The sequence below is a fragment of the Scyliorhinus canicula genome, chromosome 13 (genome assembly GCF_902713615.1).
Source record: "Scyliorhinus canicula chromosome 13, sScyCan1.1, whole genome shotgun sequence".
Classification (NCBI taxonomy): domain Eukaryota; kingdom Metazoa; phylum Chordata; class Chondrichthyes; order Carcharhiniformes; family Scyliorhinidae; genus Scyliorhinus; species Scyliorhinus canicula.
Genome location: NC_052158.1, coordinates 131,279,489 through 131,302,415, shown reverse-complemented (window position 1 = coordinate 131,302,415; position 22,927 = coordinate 131,279,489). Strand labels below are relative to the sequence as shown.

Below are 22,927 nucleotides of genomic sequence, written 5' to 3'. Positions count from 1 at the left end.
AAATTCAGCCCAGGTTAATGAAAATAGAAGTATTTTTTGGTTAGCTGTAGGGCCCCATGTGAAAAGTATGTGGCCAATTTTGACATAATCCCTGAAAGTTACAAAACTGAACACAGTTTTACATTGGCTGGCACTAAACCAGCAATCTTATTCAGAGTTCTCAAAACACAGAACATATAATTTACAGTGCAGAAGGAGGCCATTTGGCCCATCGAGTCTGCACTGACCCTTGGAAATCAAGAACTGTTGGTGGGACAGCAAGTTATTTTTAGGAAAGGTGGTGGTGTCATGATAATTTCACTTGGCTAGTAATTCCGTTAGGGACAGAAATCTGCCATCTGTACCTGGTCTGGCCTCCATGTGACTCCAAATCCACAACAACAACATGGCTGCCTTCCCTATGAAATGGCCGAGCAACCGATTCCGTTCAGGGGTAAGTAGCGATGGGCCCGTGATTCCCACATCCAATAAGAGAATCGATTTTTAAAAAAGTATTGGAAGCTTCTGTACTTCGCCGTACTGTACCTGATCTGACCATGATACTAATGGATAGAAGAAGTGTTTCAACCAAATTATTGATGCTCCATATTTAAGTAAGCACATAAAAAAAAATCTCATTTATGACCACCATGACCAATTGTGCACTTGCCACCTGATTTGACTTACAGAATGACTGCAGTAGAGAAGAAGAGCATTCACCCCATCATGTCCATGCCAGCTGTCTGCAAGAGCATTTGAGAAAGTCCTTCTGCCCCATCCTTTCCTCGTAACCCTTCAATGTTTTAGCTTCAGATGCTTGTCGAATTCCCTTTTGGAAGCCACAATTGAATATGCTCCCGTCAACATCCAAACAGAGCATTCCAGATTTTAACCACTTGTGGCATAAAAAGGTTTTGCCACATGTTTCCTTTGCTTCTTTTGCCAATCATCTTAAATCTGTGTCCTTTGATTCTTGGCCCCTGTGCCAAAGGAAACAATTTCTCTCTATCTACTCTGTCTACACCGCTCATGATTTTGAACACTTCTATCAAATCTCCTCTCAATCCTCTATTCTTTTAGAAAAACAGACCCAGCTTCTCCAGTCGTTTCATGCCCCCGGGAGAATTTAAACTAGTATAGCAGGGAGGGTGGGAAGCTTAGCTTAGCTTAGAAGGTGGAATAGCTGAACGGGCAATAGGGAACAACAACATCACCCTGTCTGCTCAAACACAGTAGTCTGAAGTGTATTTGTTTCAATGCCAGAAGTACAGCGGGTAAGGCAGATGAACTTAGAGCACTGATTAGTACTTGGAACTATGATGTTGTGGCTATCACAGAAATGTGGTTAAAGGAAGGACAGGATTGGCAGCTGAATCCAAAAGGGAAAATGTTGGAAAATCTCAGCAGGTCTGGCAGCATCTGTAAGGAGAGAAAAGAGCTAACGTTTCGAGTCCAGAAGACCCTCTGTTGTCTGGACTCGAAACGTTAGCTCTTTTCTCGCCTTCCAGATGCTGCCAGACCTGCTGAGCTTTTCCAGCATTTTCTCTTTTGGCTTCAGATTCCAGCATCGCCAGTAATTTGCTTTTATATTGGCTGCTGAATGTTGGAGAGATAGGGATGTAAAAGGGGTGGTTCAGGAAAATATTAGGACAGCTCGGAGGGCTCATACAATGAGGCAATCTGGGTAGAGCTCAGGGACAGGAAGGGGGCAATCATAATGTTGGGGGTTTATTACAGGCCCCTCAACTGCCAGCGAGAGATAGAGGAGCAGATAGGTAGATAGATGGGCTAAACAGCTGGCTTGTAATGCAGAACAAGGCAGCAGCGCGGGTTCAATTCCCGTACCAGCCTCCTCGAACAGGTGTCGGAATGTGGCGACGAGGGGCTTTTCACAGTAACTTCATTGAAGTAATTCACTGAAGCCTATTTGTGACAATAAACGATTATTATGTGCAAAAGTAACAGGGTCATTGTGGTAGGGGATTTCAACTTCCCCTATATTGACTTATATCACTTAGTGCTAGGGGCTTGGGTGGGGCAGAGTTTCAGGAGTATCCAGGAGTACTTCTTGATGCAATATGTACATAGTCCAACTAGAGAGGGGGCAGTACTGGACCTGGTATTGGGGAATGAGCCTGGACAGGTGGTTGAGGTTTCAGTACGGGAACATTTTGGGAGTAGTGGCCAAAATTCCGCATGTTTTAGGGTACGTTTGGATAGGGATGAGAGTAACCCTTGGTTAACGTACTAAACTGGGGAAAGGTAAATTACGATAACATTAGTCAGGAATTGAAAAATTTGGATTGGGTGCGGCTGTTGGAGGATAAATAAACATCGGACATGTGGGAGTCTTTCAAGCGACAGTTGATCAGGATTCAGGAAAGTCACGTTCCTGAGAGAACGGAGGATAAACATGGGACGTTTAGGGAGCCTTGGAAAATGGGGGATATTGTGAACGTCGTCAAAAAGAAAAAGGAGGCTTTTGTATGGTCTAGAAGGGAGGGGACAGTCAAAACCCTTGAGGAGTATAAAGCAGGAAGTTACTTAAGCAGGAAATTAGGAGGCTAGGAGGGGTCATGAAAAGTCCTTGGCAAATATGATTAAGGTGATCTCAAAGCTTTTTATTCATATGTAAAAAGAAAGAAGGTGACCAAAGAAAGGAGTGGACCACTTAAGGACAGTGGAGGGAATCTATGTGTTGATTCAGAGGAAATGTGTGAGGTACTAAATGAGTACTTTGCACCAGTGTTCACCAAAGAAAGGGATTTTGTGGAAGATGATTCATGGGTAGGGTGTGTGGATAGTCTGGGTCATGTTGACATCAAAAAGGAGGTATTGGGTGTTTTGAAAGACATTAAGGTAGATAAGTCTCCTGGGCCTGATGGGATTTACCCCAGAATACTGAGGGAAGCAAGGGTGGAAACTGTTGGAGTCTTGACTGACATCTTTGTATCTTCATTGGCTACAGGTGAGGTCCCAGAGGACTGGAGAATAGCTAATGTGTACCGCTGTTTAAGTAAGTTACCAGGGATACTCCAGGAAACTATAGACCGGTGAGCCTCATATCGGTAGCAGGTAAATTATTGGAAATAATTCCCAGGGACAGGATTTATCCCCATTTGGAAACAAATGGACTCATTAGCGTAGTTTTCTGAAGGGGAGGTCATGTCTCACTAACTTGATCAAGATTTTTGAGAAGGTGACAAAGATGATTGATGAGGGGAGGGCGGTGGATATTGTTTACATGGACTTCAATAAAGTCTTTGACAAGGTGCCTCATGGCAGACTGGTACAAAAGGTGAAATCACTAGGATCAGAGGTGAGGTGGCAAGATGGATACAGAACTGGCTCTGTCACAGAAGGCAGAAGATAGCAGTAGAAGGGTGTTTTTCTGAATGGATGATGGTGACTAGTGGTGTTCCACAGTGATCGGTACTGTGGCCTCTGTTGTTTCTAGTATGCATAAACAATTTGGAGAAAATGTAGCTGCTCTGATTAGTAAGTTCAGGAATGACACCAAGGATGGTGGAGTGGCAGATAGTGTTGAGGATTGTCATAGGATACAGCTGGACATAGATAGGTTGGAGTCTTGAACAAAGGTAATGCATTTTGGTAGGTCTAATATAGAGGGGAAATCTACAGTAAATGGCAAAACTCTGAGGAATATAGAAAGTCAGAGAGATCTGGGTGTACAGGTCCACAGATCTTTGAAAGTGGCAACACAAGTAGACAAGGTAGTCAAGAACACATATGCAATGCTTGCCTTCATTGGACAGGGCACAGAGTATAAAAATTGACAAGTCATGCTACAGTTATCTAGAACCTTGGTAAGGCCGCACTTGTAATATTGCGCACAATTCTGGTCGCCACATTATCAGAAGGATGTGGAGGCTTTGGAGAAGGTGCAGAGGAGGTTTACCAGGATGTGCCTGGTATGCCGAGAAGCTGAATAGACTCAGAATGTTTTCATTAGAACAACAGAGGTTGAGGGGCGACCTGATAGAGGTTAACAAATTAGGAGGCATGGATCGAGTGGATGGGCAGACACTCTTTCCCAGGTTAGAGGGTTCAGTCACTAGGGGGCATAGGTTTAAGGTCCGTGGAGCAAAGTTTAGAGGAGATGTGCGGAGCAGGTTTTTTTTTTACACAGAGGGCGGCAAGTGCCTGGAACACGCTGCCAGGGGAGGTTGTGGAAGAAGATACATTAATGGCGTTCAAAAGGCATCTCGACAAATACATGGATAGGATGGGTATAGAGAGATACGGCACTGGGAAGTGCTGAGGGTTTTAGGCAAGGGTGCTATCATGATTGGTACAGGCTTGGAGGACCGAAGGGCCTGTTCCTGTACTGTATTGTTCTTTGTTCATTCTATTCCTATAACTCTTTCTGCACCCTCTACAAAATTTTCATATCTTTCTTCAAGTGCAGTGCGCAGAGTTGGACACAATACTCCAACTGATGCCAAACCAGTGTTTCATTCTAACTGCTTTGCTTTTATATGGTGACACAGTGGTTAGCACTGCTGCCTCATGGCACCAGGGACCCGGGTTCAATTTCGGCCTTGGGTGACTGTGTGGGGTTTGCACGTTCTCCCTGTGCCTGTATGGGTTTCCTCAGGATGTACTGCTTTCCTCCCACAATCTAAAGATGTGCAGGTGAGGTGGCTTGGCCATGCTAAATTGTCCCTTAGTGGGGCAGCACGGTGGTGCAGTGGTTAGCACTGCTGCCTCACGGCGCAGCCCTAGATCACTGTCCGTGTGGAGTTTGCACATTGTGTGTTTGTGTAGGTCTCAACCCCACAAGCCAAGGATGTGCAAGGTAAATGGATTGCAGATGCTACATTGTCCCTTAATTTAAAAAAAGTTGCCCCTTAGTGTCCAAATATGTGTTGGTTAGGTGGGGTTACATGGCTATGGGGGTAGGGCGGGGACTGGGCCTAGGTAGGGTGCTCTTTCAGAGGGTTGGTGCAGATTTAATCGACTGAATGGCCTCCTTCTGCACTGTAAGGATTCTATGTACATATAGAATTTACAGTGCAGAAGGAGGCCATTCGGCCCATCGAGTCTGCACCAACCCTTGAAAAGCCCACACCTCCACCCCATCCCCATAACTGAGTAACCCCTCCTAATCTTTGTGGACACTAAGGGCAATTTAGCATGGCCAATCCACCTAACCCTTACATCTTTGGACTGTGGGAGGAAACTGGAGCACCCGGAGGAAACCCACGTAGACACGGGAAGAACATGCAGACTCGGCACAGGCAATGGCCCAAGCGAATTGAACCTGGGACTCTGGAGCTGTGAGGCAACAGCGCTACCAAATGTGCTACCATGCTGCCTTTCTTCTATGCTCTATTTATTAAGCTCGGTGATCCAGGTTTTTTAACCACATTCTCCACTTGCCCTGCTACTTTCAATGATTTTTGCACATAGACATGCCCCCAGGTCTCTCTGTTCCTCCACCCCCTTTAAAAACGTGCCCTTTTCTTTCAATGTATCACTTCACACTTACCTACATTAAATTCAATCTGCCACATATTCGCTCATTCCACCAGCCTATCTATATCCTCTTGCAGTTAATCCCTATTCTACTCACGGTTCAAAACACATTTAAAGTTCTGTGTAATCTACAAATATTTTAATTGTACTCTGGACACCTAAGCATGCGTCACTGACAAAAATCAAGACAGCAGTGGTCCTAATACTGACTCCTGGAAACGGCACAGTATACCTTCCCCCAGTCCAAGAAACAACCGTTCACCAGTATTCTCTGTTTCCTATCACTCAGCCAGCTTCATATTCATGATGTCACTATCCCCATTTATTCCCTGGATTTCAACTTTGCTGACAAGCCTGTTCTATGGCACTTTATCAAATGCCATCTGCACCACAACACTTACATTACGCTGCTCACCCTTTTTGGTTATCTCATCAAAACAAAAATCAATCAAGGTCGTTAATGACAATTTGCCTCTAAAAATTCCTTGCTGGCTCTCCTTAATCAATCCACGTTCTAAATTAAGTTAATTGATTACAATTGCACAGTTGGCTGATTTTAGGATATCTGACTAAAGCAGATATTTCTGTGAGTGGTGCTGATGAATTGAACACTTGGGCCAAAGTGGTACCGTCCCCTGTACACTGTTTAGTTGGGTTGTGAGGGTTGTCTGAGCAACACAGAAATTATGAGCTGCAGGACAAGCTGTTTACTGCAGCAAGGAACCTTTTCATTTTTTTTTCCGCTGGTTGGTGGTTTCTGCTGACTTGTCTGATGTACTGTGAAAGTCTTTGTGGTTAGCAATTTGAATAATGTGGTCAGCTGGAGAATCCCAGTCATCCTGTTTTTCTCCCACCAGGTGCCTGTGAAAGGAATGGTCAGTCAGCTGTATTTTCTTTGGGGCAGATTTTGCACCAACAAATGGGGCTTCAACTCTGGTTATTACGACATCTATGGTGGAAAATAAATAACTACACACAGCCATACAAATATCTAGAGGGAACTTGGAAAGCCCCAATAATAGGTGAGCCCGGGGGGAGGTGGGACGGCAAAAATGTTAAAAATTTCAAACCCCAAACCAATCGGCTGACGTCCAGTTTCTTTTTTAATGGAGCTGGGATGGGAGGAGGGGAAGGAGAAAGCAAAAATTCAACCTGTTCCGAGGAGGTGGGTTGCTCTTTTAAATGTTTTACTAAGGCTGGATGCCTCAGATTTTCTTTCTCTTCCAGTCTTAAACCTATCGGACTGGGTTTCCTGAGCCTCACGAATACCGGCAGCTATAGAGTCCTCTGTCCTCGGGAAGAGCCAAGTGTCTTTCGAGCCCTGTGTGTGGCCCAGGAAGAGAAGGAATGCTTTCCCTCTATCTCCCTAAGCTATCCTGCTTCCGTTCCCACGATCGCAACATCCCACTATGCGATTGACTCCCTGGAAATTGGCGAGACCACCCCAGGATAGGCTGGCCCCACCACCCTCCCACCACCCTACCCCCGCCCACTCCATTGGAGGAATACGCTCGGGAAGTATTGTAGTCACGAGGAATCCTGAAAAAGTTTGTCCCAATATTTAATTTGCAACATGAAGCAAAGCCACACAGTGGCAGAGAAGCACACCTTGTCCCAGCCGGGACCATCAAAAGATGCCCATTCTCCCCATGTCTGAGTGGGTCTCACCCCCACAACCCAAAGATGTGCAGGGGAGGTGAATTGGTCACGCTAAAATTGCTCCTTAATTGGAATTTTTTTTTTTAAACTGCCGGCCTAAGTTTTGTTTAATTATTTACATGTTGAAGCATCCTTGCGGTCTCCAAACTGCCTCAGCAGTACTCCACTCTTGGCGATGCTGCCAACCCTCTGATTGGCCTGCAGCATGGACGGTCCGGTCGCTATCCATAATAGGATGGCAAACATAGGAGACCACCTCGCGAAAGATACTGAGCCAGTCTCGCTACAGGCAAATGTAGGTTCGAGCCCCCCACATGGTCCCAATGTCAGAGTCTGGAAAACCACAGCAAATCCTACCCGTAGATTCTAAGTATCCAGACGCATTTTTTAAATTAGCTTTAATAAGAGCACTCTGTATTTTAATAAATATAATAACCTGTTGTTACCGTACAGGCTGAAAAGTGTGCATATTTTGAGTTTTGGGTGACCAACCAATAACCCAGGGCTTTACAAACTGTGGGCTATGACATCCCAGTGGAATAGCGAGATGAGATTTTGAGGTTGTGAACTCCAAGGTGGGAGTGGCCTACTTCTCAGAGGCTCAATTGCTACTGCAATAAAAGCCTGGGAAAAGATAGGTGTTGGTAAAAACCCTGAATTTTCATCAACTCCCCCAACTCATTAGCCAATGCCAAACCAACACAAACCTATAGTTTGGGTGTTAAGATAGATGCAACAAGCTACCACCTCACTTGCCATTGCAATAGCTAAAGCTTCTGCAAATCTGTCAACATTTACAGATGTACGTACACAGTTTTAAAAAGTATACTTATTACAGGTTTTATGAGCCATAACACATTCATAGGGAAGGGAACATTTTTATGATTGTATATTACATAGATATTTTCTGTTGTGTATAACCAAAAGCTTATTGCAGTTCCTATTGAAGTTATGTAAAACAAATGTCCTGTACATGCAGAAATGGAACTTCAAGATTTAATGTAAATCTGAATTATAGAAAGTTATAAAGATAGTTAGAAAAAGTTAATTATGCACAAATCCAATTTATTATTTTTTAAAATTTAGAGTATACAATTTTTTTTTTCCAATTAAGGAGCCATTTATTGTGGCCTATCCACCTAACCTGCACATCTTTTGGTTGTGTGGGTGAAACCCATGCAGACACGGGGAGAATATGCAACTCCACACGGACAGTGACCCAGGACCGGGATTTCAACCTGGGTCCTCAACACCGTAGTCCCAGTGCTAACCACTGCACCACCATGCTGCCCTACAAATCCAATTTATAATATAAATATTATAAGACCTCAAATTTTTGATTTGGTTACTGCAAGTATTTAGCTGCTTCAAGTGCTCTGTGCAATAATGATAGCACAAGCTGTCTGTCTGAATCCTCCCCAATCCCCTACCCATGGACCATGGATCAGTGGACTCATTAACATCAAGCAACAAGTTGCCTCGTGCCAAACGAGTGTCTCGATACAACTCACCAAATTGATGTCTGCTCCAGCCAGCGGTGTGGCATTGGATCAGAGGAGACAGAATGAGATTATTTCTTTTGAGTCTGGGCTAGCGCTGCTGGCCCCATAAAAAATATCTCAATTATCTTTATTGTCCATGGAAACCTGAGGAGCGTGCACAATGCACATTCTGGCCAACTGAAAATAGTATAGCGGTCCTAAAACCCCAATTTTCATACTTAATTGAGCCTAATACCAGAAGCAGCCAGGTTCTTTAAATGCCCAGTGCTGTGCCTTTTCAAAGTGGTGCTGGTCGCATATTGGAATTAAGACGACTGTAAGACTACCGATCATATTTTGTGGTCATTACAGGCCAAGCAAGTTTTTTAAAATAAATTTTGAGTACCCAATTCATTTTGTCCAATTATGGGGCAATTCAGTGTGGCCAATCCACCTAGCCTGCACATCTTTGGGTTGTGGGAGCGAAACCCATGCAAACACAGGGAGAATGTGCAAATTCCACACGGACAGTAACCCAGAGCCGGGATCGTACCTGGGACCTCGCTGTCGTGAAACGACAGGGCTAACCCACTGCGCCACCGTGCTGTCCCACAGGCCATACAAGTTAAAATCAACCCCGCCGCATTTGTTGTTACTCAGCAAAACAGGTAGATTGGCAAGAGCCTCCGTCGCTAATGCAATGTGTCAATTTCCAGAACTTGTATTTCAACAAAAGAAAATAATGTGAGAAAGTCATGGAAAATGAAATCAGCCAAATTGTTACTTTAGTAAAACATATCTATATAGACAAAGCAGTGAAAACCTAATAAAATATTACAGAGTAAAAATGCCTGAAAGAAACCAATAAGACAAATCAAATCCATTTTGTTTTAGGAAAAGTAGAAATGGGGAAAATGACCAAAACATACCACTATCTTTTTCACACAGTCCAATGCAGAGGCTGCTATAACACAGGATATTGAAGGATGTATTTTAGCAGATTCAAAAGCTTCTTTCATATGGTTGCACTTGTCCATCTCAAGATTGGAAGTAACACACCATCGAATTTCCTTTAACCCATACGCTGCAGTAAAGATAAGAGAAATAACAACTGATCAACTCATACGAATCCCAGGCTGTTTTTAACCAAGTGTGTTTCACTGCTGGTGAAAAGTCATTCTTGCAGTGACAATGTATAACTAACAGCAAGTTCCAGTTTGCAGAGAGAACCCACTACTTCTTAGGGATATTTAAATTAAAATATTTGGATTTCTTTCCCCCAAACGCATAATCCACTGGATGTGAAAGGCAGATTTTGTTTCCTCAAGCTGCTTCAATAGACCCGACCTGAATCGGCCATTAGAAGTTGCCTTAATTTTAAGATATTGTTTGTCTCCTTACTCACAATGTGGCAACCTAAAATGACAGGTTAGTGAATTATGGTTTGAAAGCAGTTTTTTCCCCACATTTCACAAGTAAATCCAGTATTTGTTTTTATGAATTTAGAGTACCCAATTAATTCTTTCCAATTAACGGGCAATTTTTAGCGTGGCCAATCCACCCACCCTGCACATCTTTGGGTTGTGGGGGCGAAACCCATGCAAACACGGGGAGAATGTACACACTCCACACGGACAGTGACCCAGAGCCGGGATCGAACCTGGGACCTCGGCGCCGTGAGGGACCAGGGCTAACCCAGTGCGCCACCATGCTGCACTGTAAATCCAGTATATTAACGCTTGCAGGACAATGTCTTCATCAGATGGAATGTCGGAGTGGACAAGGGCTCAAATATCAAATTTGGGTCTCGCCTAAATTCAGCACAGGTTTGACAAATGGTGTAACTAATCCTTCAGTTGTATTGCCTTCATTCTTTTCCAAGCTTGCTTCCATTCATTTCCAAACAGATTAACCTTACATAAATTGGAATGTTGTGTGCCCCCACCCCTCAGCATTCACACCCCCACACCGCAATGATTAAAGTTAAGTCTTAAACAGGTCCTGTTCACAGAAATAAATTAATGTCAACTAACCTGAGGGTGCTGATGATTTTTAATTGTTTGTACAAATCTATTTTGATGGGTTAGCTAACTTTGCTATTACTCCCAGCGTGACAAATTAATTTCCTGATAAACTATTGGACGTTCTTGGAATCTCCAGTGTGTAAATGGTTTAGCACAGGGCTATATCGCTGGCTTTGAAAGCAGACCGAGGCAGGCCAGCAGCACGGTTCAATTCTCGTACCAGCCTCCCCGAACAGGTGCCGGAATGTGGCGACTAGGGGCTTTTCACAGTAACTTCATTTAAAGCCTACTTGTGACAATAAGCCATAAAGTTACTTCAGCTCCACAAACCAGATAGCAATTATAACAGTGGTCCTGGAGGCTGTAAATAATTCAAAGTTCAAGTCTCTAACAATTTAGACCTGCTTAGGGATTTCAAAACTTGAGAAAGTTTAATGATGGGACTGATCTGCATCTATTTTTTTATTCATTCACAGAATGAGGTGCCACTGACAAGGCCACATTCAACACTCATCCAGATGCATAGAATCTCGACAGTGCAGAAGGAGGCCAATTCAGCCCATCAGGTTTCCACCCCACGTCCACCCCAGCCTATTCCCCGTAACCTAACCTGCACATCCCTGGGCATTAAGGGGCAATTTAGCACGGCCAATCCACCTAACCTTCACATCTTTGGACTGTGGGTGGAAACCGGAGCACCCGGAGGAAACCCACGCAGACACTGGAAGAACGTGGGAACTCCACGCAGTCACTCGAGGCTGGAATTGAACCCGGGTCCCTGGCGCTGTGAGGCAGCAGTGCTAACGACAATGCCACCATGCCACCCCATCTTGGGAAGATGGAGGGTCCAACTGAGTGGCTCACTAAGCCATTTCAGAGAATACTTGGGAGTCAATCACCTTGCTGTCGGGCTGGAGTCACATGGAGGTCAAACTGAAAACAAAAACCTTTTGTAAAAGACATAAGTGAACAAGATGGCTCTTTATAACCTTCAAGAAGTATCGTTTTTTTTCTTTTTCATAAATTTCAAGTACCCAATTCATTTTTTCGAATTAAGGGGCAATTCAGCGTAGCCAATCCACCTACCCTGCACATCTTTGGGTTGTGGGGGCGAAATGCATGCAAACACGGGGAGAATGTGAAAACTCGACACAGTTACCCAGAGCCGGGATCGAACCTGGGACCTCGGCGCATGAGGCAGCTGTGCTAACCACTGCGCCACCGTGCTGCCCTCTTCAAGCAGCATCACTATTACTGATCCTAACTTTTTCCAGATTTATTTAATTAAAATGCGCCAACTTTATCGGGAGTGAAAACACATCTCTGTGCAGCAGGTTAACCACTTTCTACATACCCTAAAGCACACTGAAAATATACAATTGGCAGCTATATGATAAATAATGTCCTGAGTTCACTACATTCTAAATTCTTGGCAGTCTTGCAGTGAACTGTGGGCCTTAAATTCCATCAGTATCAGCCCGATTGTAATGCTTTAAATTCTTTGATAAACCAGTGCTGCTATGAGTCTGAACCCTTACGACAGTAGTTCTGTCGTCTGTGGTCATGTACCCCTATCAGATTTACCAACTTTTTGCATAGCCCTACAGGCAGTTTCTATGTGATGCTACGTTGCATGCTCAAGCTTTGTTTTTAAGCATCTTTATTAGGATTTTACATTTTAGAAATTGACACAACAAAGTTAAAAAACAATACTATGCACACAAAAAAATATGTATCCAACCCACACCCCCAACTTCTCAGGCAACTTTCTCAGAAACATCAGAGGAGTCAGCCACCAGTCACTAAGGTGGGAATCACACCTACCCCAGAGGAAAAAGAACCCAGGATATCAATTGAGTACAATGCTCAGCCCATCGCCAAACTTCCATACACACGGGGACCAAACCCAGCCCCTCCAGGCACCCCAAGAGGCGCCCTCAATAAGGGGGCACCTCTGATCAAGAGGTGTCCTCAAAAGTGGGCGCCTCCGATCCTCGGGGACAACAGGATACCAGTCAAGGTTCTGGCCGACCTAGCCCAGCACCGTCCAAAAAGAAAACTCAAGAAATTATGTCCCCATGACCTTCCACACAACCCTAGAATCCACATCCCACCAAATCTGCACCCACCCACCTCCACCCAGGTCAATGCACCAGCCCCACTCCACAAGGAGAGAATTCATAATCGCTCTAATCCTAGCCAGGAACGAATCCCAGTCTGGGAGAAGAAGAACCGTCAAGATGCCCATGAATCTGGTGCCCTGGGAGGGGGAGCCGGCCCTCTTTAACCTCCCCCCCCCCCCCCCCCCCCCCCACCCCCCCACCCCCCCAACCCCCTCCAACCACCCGAGAATACCCACCCACTCCACCGGGCCGGACCAGAACCAGGAGCAACACAATGCTCGCCCAGATGAAAAATAAGTACAAACAAAAACCAGGGATGGGGACACCCAACCGACCCGAGGTAACCACCGTCATATAAAGGATATCCAGGGACATGCTCATCCTCAATTTTAAGCCACGAAGACCAATCCCAATTGAACCTACTCTTAATAAGGACAAACTTAAATTCAAATCTAAAGAAAAACCCGAAACGGATTAGCTCTAATTTGGGGGACGATCCTCAATCACAGGATGGACAAACTAACTCTACCATCCCCGACTTTCCACCCATCTCCCCATCTTGACTCCACTCATCTTCCTTTTAAAAGAGATAGCGGGTGATGATGAAGAACACCCTCCCTCCCACAATCACAAGGATTATAAGACATTATATGGCATAATTATATTTAGGAGTGAAACTGTGCACAAATCCCATTTGCTAGATCAGGATAAGTGCGCATACTTTTATTTGCATTCATTGTATTCTCTTTGATACATTTGAAAATCATTTAAATACTCCAGCTACATCTTTAATATATGATGAAGAAGCTAATTACAAAATTTTGATCAACATATTGAAAAAATATTTGCTAGCTTATAGATATAACTCCCTCCCTCCTCAGAATCACTTACTCAGCAGCCCCTCTTCCCAAACCTCCTTCTCCCACTCACTCACTCAGCAGACCCCCTACCCGCACTCACTCCTTTGTGAGACAGCTCCACCAGGGTGACAATCTTGGCCGAGCAGGCCAAGTCATCCGCGCATCAAGCAGCGACTTCTCCCACTCGGACATTGTTTGGGCCAGCATCACCACCACACCAGTGCTCAAGCTCATGTGCCCCCCTCTCACCTTCTTACTCGAGTTGCTTTTAGCAGCAAGCTCAAAGAAACAATCTGTGACTGGAGGAGCAGCAGGAAGGTGAGTGGCAGCGCATGAGCTTGAGCACCAGAAATACTTGCAGTTGGGAACTGGTGGACTACTAAGAGGGGGAGGGAGAGGTTGGGTAAAAATGTTATCCTTGATAATCCATTATTATACCATTAAGAAAAAAGTACTGCCTAGAGACAACATAACCCCCCAGGGGTATGTATATCCCACTCTGGGACCTACTGTCTTACAATGTAATGGTGAGTGTGTATTTTATTCTCAGGCAAAATACTGCTGGGGTTTTGAAGCTTTAACAGCCTAGTTCTGCATCAGGTCCAATATACTCAAACTTTACAATGACCTCACCCATTAAATCCCTGTTATTCAAAGAATGCGACCACAACCATGAAGAATGAGCTAATTATTCACATGATAGTCTCCACGTAAAAATGACACAGAATCATAGAATACTACAGTGCAGAAGAGGCCCTTCGGCCCATCGAGTCTGCACCGATGCATGAAAAACATCTGACCTGCCTACCGAATCCCATTTGCCAGCACTTGGCCCATAGCCTTGAATGCTATGGCATGCCAAGTACTCATCCAGGTACTTTTTAAAGGATATGAGGCATCTCGCCTTTACCACCCTCCCAGGCAGTAGATTCCAGACCATCAACACCCTCTGGGTAAAACATTTTGCCTCAAAACCTCCACTAAACCTCCCGCCCCTCACCTTGAACTTGTGACCCCTCGTAACTGACCCTTCAACTAAGGGTCCCTATCCACCCTGTGCATGCCACTCATAATCTTGTACACCGCGATCAGATCACCCCTCAGTCTTCTCTGTTCCAGTGAAAACAACCCAAGCCTATCCAACCTCTAGAACAAAGAGAACAGCAAAACTAGTCTTTCGTCAAATATGTAACCACGGATCTCAATGCTCTGGTTAGAAGAATTAACTCTTTATATGGAATTTTTTTTTAATTAAGGGGCAATTTAGGGTGGACAATCTACCTACCCTGCACATCTTTGGGTTGTGGGGGTGAAACTCATGCAGACACGGGGAGAATGTGCAAACTCCACACAGACAGTGACAGTGGGCTGGGATCAAACCCAGGTCCTTAGCACCATAGGCAGCAGTGCTAACCACCGTGCCGCCCTTTCTTTATACAGAAATAGTGATTTTTCTGTTGATCAGTTCAGCTTCCAATTCTACATGGAGCTATGTTGAATATTCATTTGTGCATTATCTCTGTGTAATCACTTTTTTATGTAAATAAGTTCAGACAAACAATCTATTCAATGAAAATTGTTTAGGTAATTAATTCAGGGTACATGTTCCTGATAAATGTTCATGCTGTTTTATTTTTTGCAATTAGTCTAATTAAATTGCACTGTGCAATATTAGCATGCGAGCAGTTAACAGATTTGTGTAAAATGTCTTTGTCCATTATTTCAGCAGAGGCATTAATTTATTTTGAAGGAGCTTTTTAAAAATTAGTACACAAATAATTTTGTACAAATGTGTTGCATGTTCAAATGCAAACTTTACACCACATGATTCACCTTCCAAAGGTGTTAAATTCTACCCCTCCCCCTCCCCTCCCCAATCAGGGCCTCACAGCATCTTGAAATGTTACGCATATGGTTTATCCTCTGATTCTTCACAAAGTGAATTTAGAAGATTGCAGAAAATTCCTGTAAAGCAGATAAAGATAAAAAGTGCTTTCCCTCACATGGGAGGTGGGGGCAAGGGGAGCAGGAATGCTGAATTGCTGCAGTGCATTGATGTGAATCTCCAAACAGCCAGCTAACAGAGACATAAACAGGATCCCTCTGAGACAGACTGTCAAAAAAAAAGTTGACATCTCAATTCGCTGCTGGGGCATGAGGCTGGCATGGTGGAGCAATTGCCTGATTTTTATTCCCATTGATATTAAAGTGCAAATATCATCTAATTGAATCAACTGAAATTGGGTCTACGTTGGTTCAATGGGAATTAACCAACAGCAGACATCAATGTGCATCAGCATGTGGAATGCTGAAGGTTCAGTCACCCAAGGTTGGTTTAGAAAAGTTTTTTTTTGTCTGATTCTTCAGGACCACACTTCAGTTTTTAGCTTCCAGTCTGGAGCATCTTAAAAGCTAGTCGTTGGGAACTTAATGGTGAATAGGGTCCACGTTTTAAGCAGCCTGGATTCTAGATATGAAATCCTATTCTATCAGTTTACTGATGGGCTATCTGTCCAAGTTCCTCGTATGCTGATTGAGTGGTGGCTGTGTGTGGGAGCCTTTGACAGGCGAGATGGAGTATGTATGACTCAATGTCTGCCAATTCAACGGGAGGTGTGAGTCTGTGTCCCGAGTTCCAGGTAATCTCGTAGAGGCTCACCCTATTCAATTGTATTCTTTTTCTGCTGCACATTCACAGAATTTGGATTAGGTACCAAATGTGAATTTACTCCAGTGCTGGTCTTGAATATGTGGTGCCTCCGTGCAAAACCAACCTTGAGATCAAATAGCCTTGTTTGTGAGTAGTGCAAAGCCATACAAACTCTTCACCATAAACACGGGATTCAAAAAGATTGGTATTAATAATCGTTCTACTTGTTATTTGCAGGATGCATTTGGGAAACACACACAAGATGCGCTGAATGTTGTGAGTTAGTTATTTTGAAACTGTCCACTTGAATTCCTCCACACACTCCAGACTGAACTCCAAACAGACTCTTGTGCCTTTAGCCTCAGATTACATCCCTACAGAGAAATGAAAGACTGTTTTGTACTTGCCCAGGTTGAAAATGCCGACTGCAATGCACACAGCCCACAGAGCGGATCCCTGCACGGTGCGTCCCATGTTAAACCCCATCGAGGACCAGCTCGCCACCTATGATTTCCTTCAGCTCCCTTTGTACCTCACGGCGGCGTCCAGGTTCCTTTTGTCAAGTTAATGATTGTAAGAGGCTGGGGTTAGGAATTGGACTTTCCCCCAGCCATATTGCAAGTTGCAAAATGTCCTTCGGAGGTTTTACTTGATTTATTGCTCCAAGAAAAAAATTGTGCAATTTGTTTTTTCTCTCCTCTCTCTCTCTCTCTTCCCTCCCACCCGAGGAAAGCGGACGCTCAGCTCAGCACATCTCTGATCACAGCGTGTCTTCACACCCCGATACACTGTGCACTTTGTGTTTCACAGAGTTTTTTTTTTAAAGGGGTATGACCTAGTTCGTCGCAATTTTGTTTCTGGACATATATCAACTATTGGGAAAGAGACATTCCTGCTGGATGGACCGAAGTTGTAAGAAACATAATTCATAAACAGTGAATTATTGGGGAAAATAGCAATTGCTTAACGGCATTGTAGAAAGAGGCAGTCTTTAAAGAATAGTATTTTCAAACTATTACCTAAATATCAAATACTTTGCTTTCGGGAATTAAAGACACCAAAAACAATCGTTCCCAAATATCATTGCTTCGTTTATTTTTAAGGTTACCTCAATGGAAGCGCAAGCCTGACTGTTTTTGGTTTCTGTCCTTTCCCGGAACAATAAATGGTCTTTCTAATTAGGTTGCGGGGTAGGCCGTGCTAAATTGCTAAATGTGTGGGTTAAGTGGGGTTACAGGGTTGCAGAGAGGGTGGGAGACTGAATAGGGTGCTCTTTCAGAGGGTCAGTGCAGACTCGATGGGCTGAATGGCCTCCTTCTGCGCTGTAGTTATTCTATGATTCTAATTATTTCTTCATGAAGATTTTCCTTTTTTTGTTGGGGGAGGTGGGAAATGGGAAGGTCACCTTGTTGCAAATACCTTCCGTGCCCCATGGCCTGCAGATATGGCCCACTTTTCAGGGACCATCAGCAAATATACGCCCAGGATCCCGGAAATACAGTGGCAGGTGAACGTGAGGCACTCTGAAGGGGATGTTTTGCCTTCCGACAAAAGGTGTTTTTAATTTGGATTCGGGAACAAAAATAATGCATCAATGGAATCATCAAATACAGAAAGTCACAGAAATCTGTTTGCCTCACAGATCACCTGACTTCCCTTCACCAGCACTTTTGGATTGATTAAGTTTAAGAACCTATGATGATGACAATCCTTCCTTTAGCCAATGATAACATTCTATTTGTCAGGAAACCACTTCTTGTATTTGCTGTTGGCATCAAGGAACCTAGGAAATAGGAACAGGACTGAAGCCATTTAGTCCATCCCACCTACTCAGCACTCAACTACACCATGACTGTTCTTCTAGCCCAGTGCCATTTTTCTGCACCGTCCCCACACACCCTTTGATGTCTTTAATATATAAAAATCTATCGCTCTCAGTCTTGAACATACTCAATGACCCAGCTTCCATGGCCTTCTAGGATAGAGAATTCCAATGAATCTGAGTGTAGAAATTCCTCCTCATCTGAGTTCTAAATAGCCTACCACTTATTCTGAGGCTGTGTCTCCTGGTTCTAGACCTCCACCCTGTCACCACTCAGCCAGTGGAAACATGGGCGAGATTCTCCGTCCCATCAGCTCCGTCTTCCGCCGAGGCACGCCCCTGCCGGCAGCGGGGTCCTCCATTCCGGCCGATGGGATTTTCCATTGTGGTCATCCCACGCTGTTGGGAACCCGCGAGCGTGGGTGAGCTTCCGGCGAAGCGGTGGATCCCACCAATGGAGAATCCTGCTGTGTATGTTTCAATGAGATCAACTCTCATTTTACTAAATTCTGGAGAATATAGGCCTAGTCTCTTCAATCACTCCTCATAGGGCATTTCTGCCACCCCAGGAATCAGTCTGGTGTGCCTCTCCTGCATTGCTTCCATGGCAAGTATATCCCTCCTTAAGGAAGGAGACCATTTTTAAAAAAATAAATAATTTTTATTGAAATTTTTGCAAAATATAAACATCACAACAATATTAACAAAACAACCGCGGTAACAACCCAAGAACAACACCCAACAAAACACCAAACAACAGTTTGGGGCGTAAACATTCACCAACACCACCTGCTCCCCCTGCAGCTTACCACTCACCATCACATACCTCCCGCCACTGTCAGCCACCACATTTAACGCCTCAAACGACACTTTCTTCCCCACCAGGATCGCCACCCCCCGACTCTTCTCATCCAGCCCTGAGTGAAATACTTGGCCCACCCATCCCTTCCTCAGCCGAACCTGGTCCGCCACTTTCAGGTGCGTCTCCTGGAGCATGGCCACGTCCGCCTTCAGCCCCTTCAGGTGCGCAAACACCCGGGCCCGTTTGACCGACCCATTCAGCCCCCTCACATTCCAGGTTATCAGCCGGATCAGAGGGCTCCCTGCCTCCCTCCCCTGCCGATTAGCCATAACCCATCCCTTGCCCACCACCGGCCAGCGTCCCCCGCTCTGCCAGTACCCCACGGCGGCAACTACCCCCCTCCAGCACCCCCTGCATCCTCCAGCTCCTTCCTGACCGTTTCAGCAGCAACCCGGTAACCCCCCCCCCCCCCCCCCCCCCACCCCCAGGCTAGGACCCCTCCTAGCCGCGCTCCTCCCTCCATACCACTCCCGTGAGCCAGCTAACTTCTGCTGACCCCGGCGACTCTCGCCCTACCTCCGACTGCTCCCCACGTGGGACTACCCCTCCTCCATCGTGCCCGTCAACGGGTCCTCCTCCCCCCCGCTGTTGCGCGGGAAAAGAAAACAGCCAGCAAAGGCCCGCGCTTCTCAGCTCCGACTCCACCCCCACCATCTCCCAGCGCGGGAAACCGGAGAAAAGCCCGCGCTTTCGCACTGCCCAGCCCCGCCTCCTCTGGGGCAACTCCCATTGTCAGTCCCCCCCACCAGCTCCCCGAACTCCCCATTTACCCCCCTGCCCGAACCCGTCCACCAGACCCATACAGAAAAACCCATAGATCCCTGAAAGTTGCCACCCAGGTTGAGAGGGTTGTTAAGAAGGCGTACGGTGTGTTAACTTTTATTGTAAGAAGTCTTACAACACCAGGTTAAAGTCCAACAGGTTTGTTTCAAACACGAGCTTTCGGAGCACGGCTCCTTCTTCAGGTGAATGGAAAGGCTTGTTCCAGAAATGTTTATATAGACACAGTCAGAGATGCCCCGGAATGCGAGCACCTGCAGGCAATCAAATCATCAAAGATGCAGAGAGAGAGGTAACTCCAGGTTAAAGAGGTGTGAATTGTCCCAAGCCAGTTCAGTCGGTAGGCCTCTGCAAGTCCAGGCTTGTTGGTGGGGGCCGAATGTAATGCGACATGAATCCCAGATCCCGGTTGAGTCCGCATTCATGCGTGCGGAACTTAGCTATAAGTTTTTGCTCAGCAATTTTGCGTTGTCGCGTCTCCTGAAGGCCTCCTTGTAGAATGCTGACCCGGAGATCAGAGGCTGAATGTCCTTGACTGCTGAAGTGTTCCCCAACTGGAAGGGAACAGTCCTGCCTGTTGATAGTCGCACGATGCCCGTTTATTCGTTGTCGCAGTGTCTGCATGGTCTCGCCAATGTACCACGCTTCGGGACATCCTTTCCTGCAGCGTATGAGGTAGACTACATTGGTCGAGTCGCACGAGTATGCGCCGCGTACCTGGTGGGTGGTGTTTCCACGTGTAATGGTGGTGTCCATGTCGATGATCTGGCATGTCTTGCAGAGATTACCCTGGCAGGGTTTTGTGGTGTTGTGGTTGCTGTTCTGAAGGCTGGGTAATTTGCTGCAAACAATGGTTTGTTTGAGGTTGCGCGGTTGTTTGAAGGCCAGTAGTGGGGGTGTGGGGATGACCTTGGCAAGATGTCCATCCTCGCTGATGATGTGTTGGAGGCTGCGAAGAAGATGTCGTAGTTTCTCCGCCCCAGGAAAGTACTGGACGACGAAGGGTACTCTGTCAGTGGTGTCCCGTGTTTGTCTTCTGAGGAGGTCGGTGCGGTTTTTTGCTGTGGCGCGGTGGAACTGTCGATCAATGAGTCGAGCGCCATATCCCGTTCGTACGAGGGCATCTTTCAGCATCTGTAGGTGTCTGTTGCGTTCCTCCTTGTCTGAGCAGATCCTGTGTATACGGAGGGCTTGTCCATAGGGGATGGCTTCTTTAATGTGTTTCGGGTGAAAGCTGGAGAAGTGGAGCATCGTGAGATTATCTGTGGGCTTGCGGTAAAGCGAGGTGCTGAGGTGACCGTCCTTGATGGAGACGAGTGTGTCCAAGAATGGAACTGAATTTGGAGAATAGTCCATGGTGAGTTTGATGGTGGGATGGAACTTATTGATGTCATCGTGTAGTCGTTTCAGTGATGTCTCGCCGTGGGTCCAAAGGAAAAAAATGTCATCGATGTATCTGGTGTATAGCATCGGTTGAAAGTCCTGTGTGGTGAGGAAGTCCTGTTCAAACTTGTGCATGAAGATGTTGGCATATTGAGGTGCAAATTTGGTCCCCATGGCTGTTCCGTGCGTCTGGATGAAGAATTTGTTGTCGAAGGTGAAGACGTTGTGGTCTAGAATGAAACGGATGAGTTGCAGAATTGCGTCTGGAGATTGGCAGTTGTCGGTGTTGAGGACTGAGGCTGTTCACCACCAGCAGCAATCAAGCTTCTCCCGGTACAACAGTCGAAAACAATACAGGGAAATCCATTGTCAACTTGTCAGACTACACCCTTCAACCAGACGAAATCGAAGTCCTCAGCAGAGGGCTCAATTTCTGCACCACCACCAAAATGGACCCCATCAGTCTCGCGGCAGATACGGAGGAATTCATCAGGCGAATGAGGCTCCGGGAATTCTTCCACAGACCCCAAGAGGCCGACAGCGAACCCAGGGACACGACCAATGAACCGGAACAGCAGACCGCGAGATCTGCAGTGCAGCAACCGAAAAGGAAAGAGTCAAATTGGACCCCTCCGGAAGGCCGCTGCCCTAGACTCGACATGTATGCTCAAGCCATCAGAAGTCGTGTCAATGCCAGATTCATCACTCGCAATCACAAGGCAGCCTCAAACGTTACCCAAGCACAACGCAACGCCATCCGCACTCTCAAGACCAACCGCAACATCGTCATCAAACCAGCAGACAAAGGAGGGGCCACCGTCATACTGAACAGAACAGACTACTGCAAAGAAGTATACCGACAACTCGGCAACCAGGAACACTACAGGCAGTTACCCGCAGATCCAACCAAGGAACACATCCGCCAACTCAGCAGACTGATCAAGACCTTAGATCCAGACCTTCAGAACACCCTACGTGCTCTCATCCCACGTAATCCCCGCATTGGAGATCTCTACTGCCTCCCGAAAATACACAAGTCCAACACACCAGGCCGTCCTATTGTTTCAGGCAATGGGACCCTGTGTGAGAACCTCTCTGGCCACATCGAGGGCATCTTGAAACCCATCGTACAAGGTACACCCAGCTTCTGTCGCAACACGACGGACTTCCTACAGAAACTCAGCACCCATGGACCAGTTGAACCAGGAACATTCCTCGTCACAATGGATGTCTCGGCACTCTACACCAGCATCCCCCATGACGACGGCATTGCTGCAACAGCCTCAGTCCTCAACACCGACAACTGCCAATCTCCAGACGCAATTCTGCAACTCATCCGTTTCATTCTAGACCACAACGTCTTCACCTTCGACAACAAATTCTTCATCCAGACGCACGGAACAGCCATGGGGACCAAATTTGCACCTCAATATGCCAACATCTTCATGCACAAGTTTGAACAGGACTTCCTCACCACACAGGACTTTCAACCGATGCTATACACCAGATACATCGATGACATTTTTTTCCTTTGGACCCACGGCGAGACATCACTGAAACGACTACACGATGACATCAATAAGTTCTATCCCACCATCAAACTCACCATGGACTATTCTCCAAATTCAGTTCCATTCTTGGACACACTCGTCTCCATCAAGGACGGTCACCTCAGCACCTCGCTTTACCGCAAGCCCACAGATAATCTCACGATGCTCCACTTCTCCAGCTTTCACCCGAAACACATTAAAGAAGCCATCACCTATGGACAAGCCCTCCGTATACACAGGATCTGCTCAGACAAG

General features: G+C 45.9%; 1 protein-coding gene across 1 annotated transcript in view; it reads right to left on the bottom strand.

Annotated features, from left to right (window-relative positions):
* Positions 1 to 17,063, bottom strand: part of LOC119975980 (melanotransferrin-like) — a 63,812-nt gene extending 46,749 nt beyond the window's left edge. The window contains exons 1-2 of the mRNA XM_038815982.1: positions 16,683 to 17,063; positions 9,548 to 9,702 (exon numbers count right to left, since the gene is read on the bottom strand). Of these exons, the coding sequence (XP_038671910.1) occupies positions 9,548 to 9,702; positions 16,683 to 16,761 (234 nt within the window). The 5' untranslated portion in view covers positions 16,762 to 17,063. The remainder of the gene's footprint in view (positions 1 to 9,547; positions 9,703 to 16,682) is intronic.
* Between the last annotated feature and the right edge of the window lie 5,864 nt (positions 17,064 to 22,927).